Source organism: Mandrillus leucophaeus, unplaced genomic scaffold (assembly GCF_000951045.1).
Source record: "Mandrillus leucophaeus isolate KB7577 unplaced genomic scaffold, Mleu.le_1.0 Scaffold212, whole genome shotgun sequence".
NCBI lineage: Eukaryota > Metazoa > Chordata > Mammalia > Primates > Cercopithecidae > Mandrillus > Mandrillus leucophaeus.
The window spans coordinates 484,583-485,644 of record NW_012102166.1 but is presented as its reverse complement, the minus strand read 5'-3'; the positions used below and the strand labels follow the sequence as shown (position 1 = coordinate 485,644).

At 49.7% G+C, this 1,062-nt stretch overlaps 1 protein-coding gene across 1 annotated transcript in view; it reads left to right on the top strand.

Annotated features, from left to right (window-relative positions):
- ITGAE (integrin, alpha E (antigen CD103, human mucosal lymphocyte antigen 1; alpha polypeptide)) overlaps positions 1-1,062 on the top strand; it is a 101,934-nt gene that overhangs the window by 77,254 nt on the left and 23,618 nt on the right. The window contains exon 19 of the mRNA XM_011980454.1: positions 136-268. Within this exon, the coding sequence (XP_011835844.1) occupies positions 136-268 (133 nt within the window). The remainder of the gene's footprint in view (positions 1-135; positions 269-1,062) is intronic.

The window sequence follows — 1,062 nt, the reverse complement described above, 5'->3', positions numbered from 1 at the left end:
AGCCACACTCTAGCCTCGGTGACAGAGCAAGACCCCGTCTCAAAAAACAAAAACAAAACCAGAACATGCTATTCTATTGCGTCGAAGTTTTTACAATTAAATAAACTGTACCCTTTTTATCTGTGCCCTGCGCAGGCAGGAATTGGTGGTGGGCCTCACAAAGGAGCTGACCCTGAACATCAGCCTAACTAACTCCGGGGAAGATTCCTACATGACAAGCATGGCCTTGAATTACCCCAGAAACCTGCAGTTTAAGAGGATGCAAAAGGTAACTGACAGCGGCTGTGCAAACAGGTCCCTCACGCCCCTCCCTCGCTGCATGCCTGCTTTTCCGTGGCGACTCCCTCACTGGCACCCCTGCCTCCAGCCTCCTCCTGGTCCATCCAGTAAATGGTTAATAACTAGATACATCCCCGCCAGTCCGGCTAACACGCCTCCCGAGGCACCGTATTCTGCTGCACTGTCCCCTCCCTGTGTGCAGCCTTCCTTCACCAGGGTTCTGAGAGAGAAGTGAGCTCCAATGCCCTAAGACACTGAGAAAGTAAAAATTAGCTGAGACTGGGAACGCGAAAATCTGCCCTGCCATTCCCCAGGCTGGATCACAGACACAGATACTAGGAAACAGTCTGTTTCCCAAGGACACCCTGTGGCTGAGAAGTGCCGCCACGCTGAGAAGTTGTGTTCTCTAAAATCAGATGAGAAAACCTTGCTGTTTGAAGTTACATCGGTAATTATGAACCCCTGTCACTCTTGCCTGGAGAGTGCAAGTCATTTTGACCAAGAGAATTGTCTGTTTCCATCTGAGGTACAGAGCTTCAGATACAGTGTGTGTCCACTTTCTACTCTATATTAATGGTTTCCAAGGAAGCGGGCCCTGGGTCTGATTCACAGGCTGACCTGACGTTGGCTGACTGCTTGACACACAGCCCTGCTTTGGCATCAAAACGCGACTTTATTTACATTTCATCTGAACTCTACCCTTTCCCAGAGTCCTTTAATAACCGTCTTTCCTGTTGTTCAGTGATACACACAACAGCGTAGTTTTCGGCTGGGTGCGGTGGC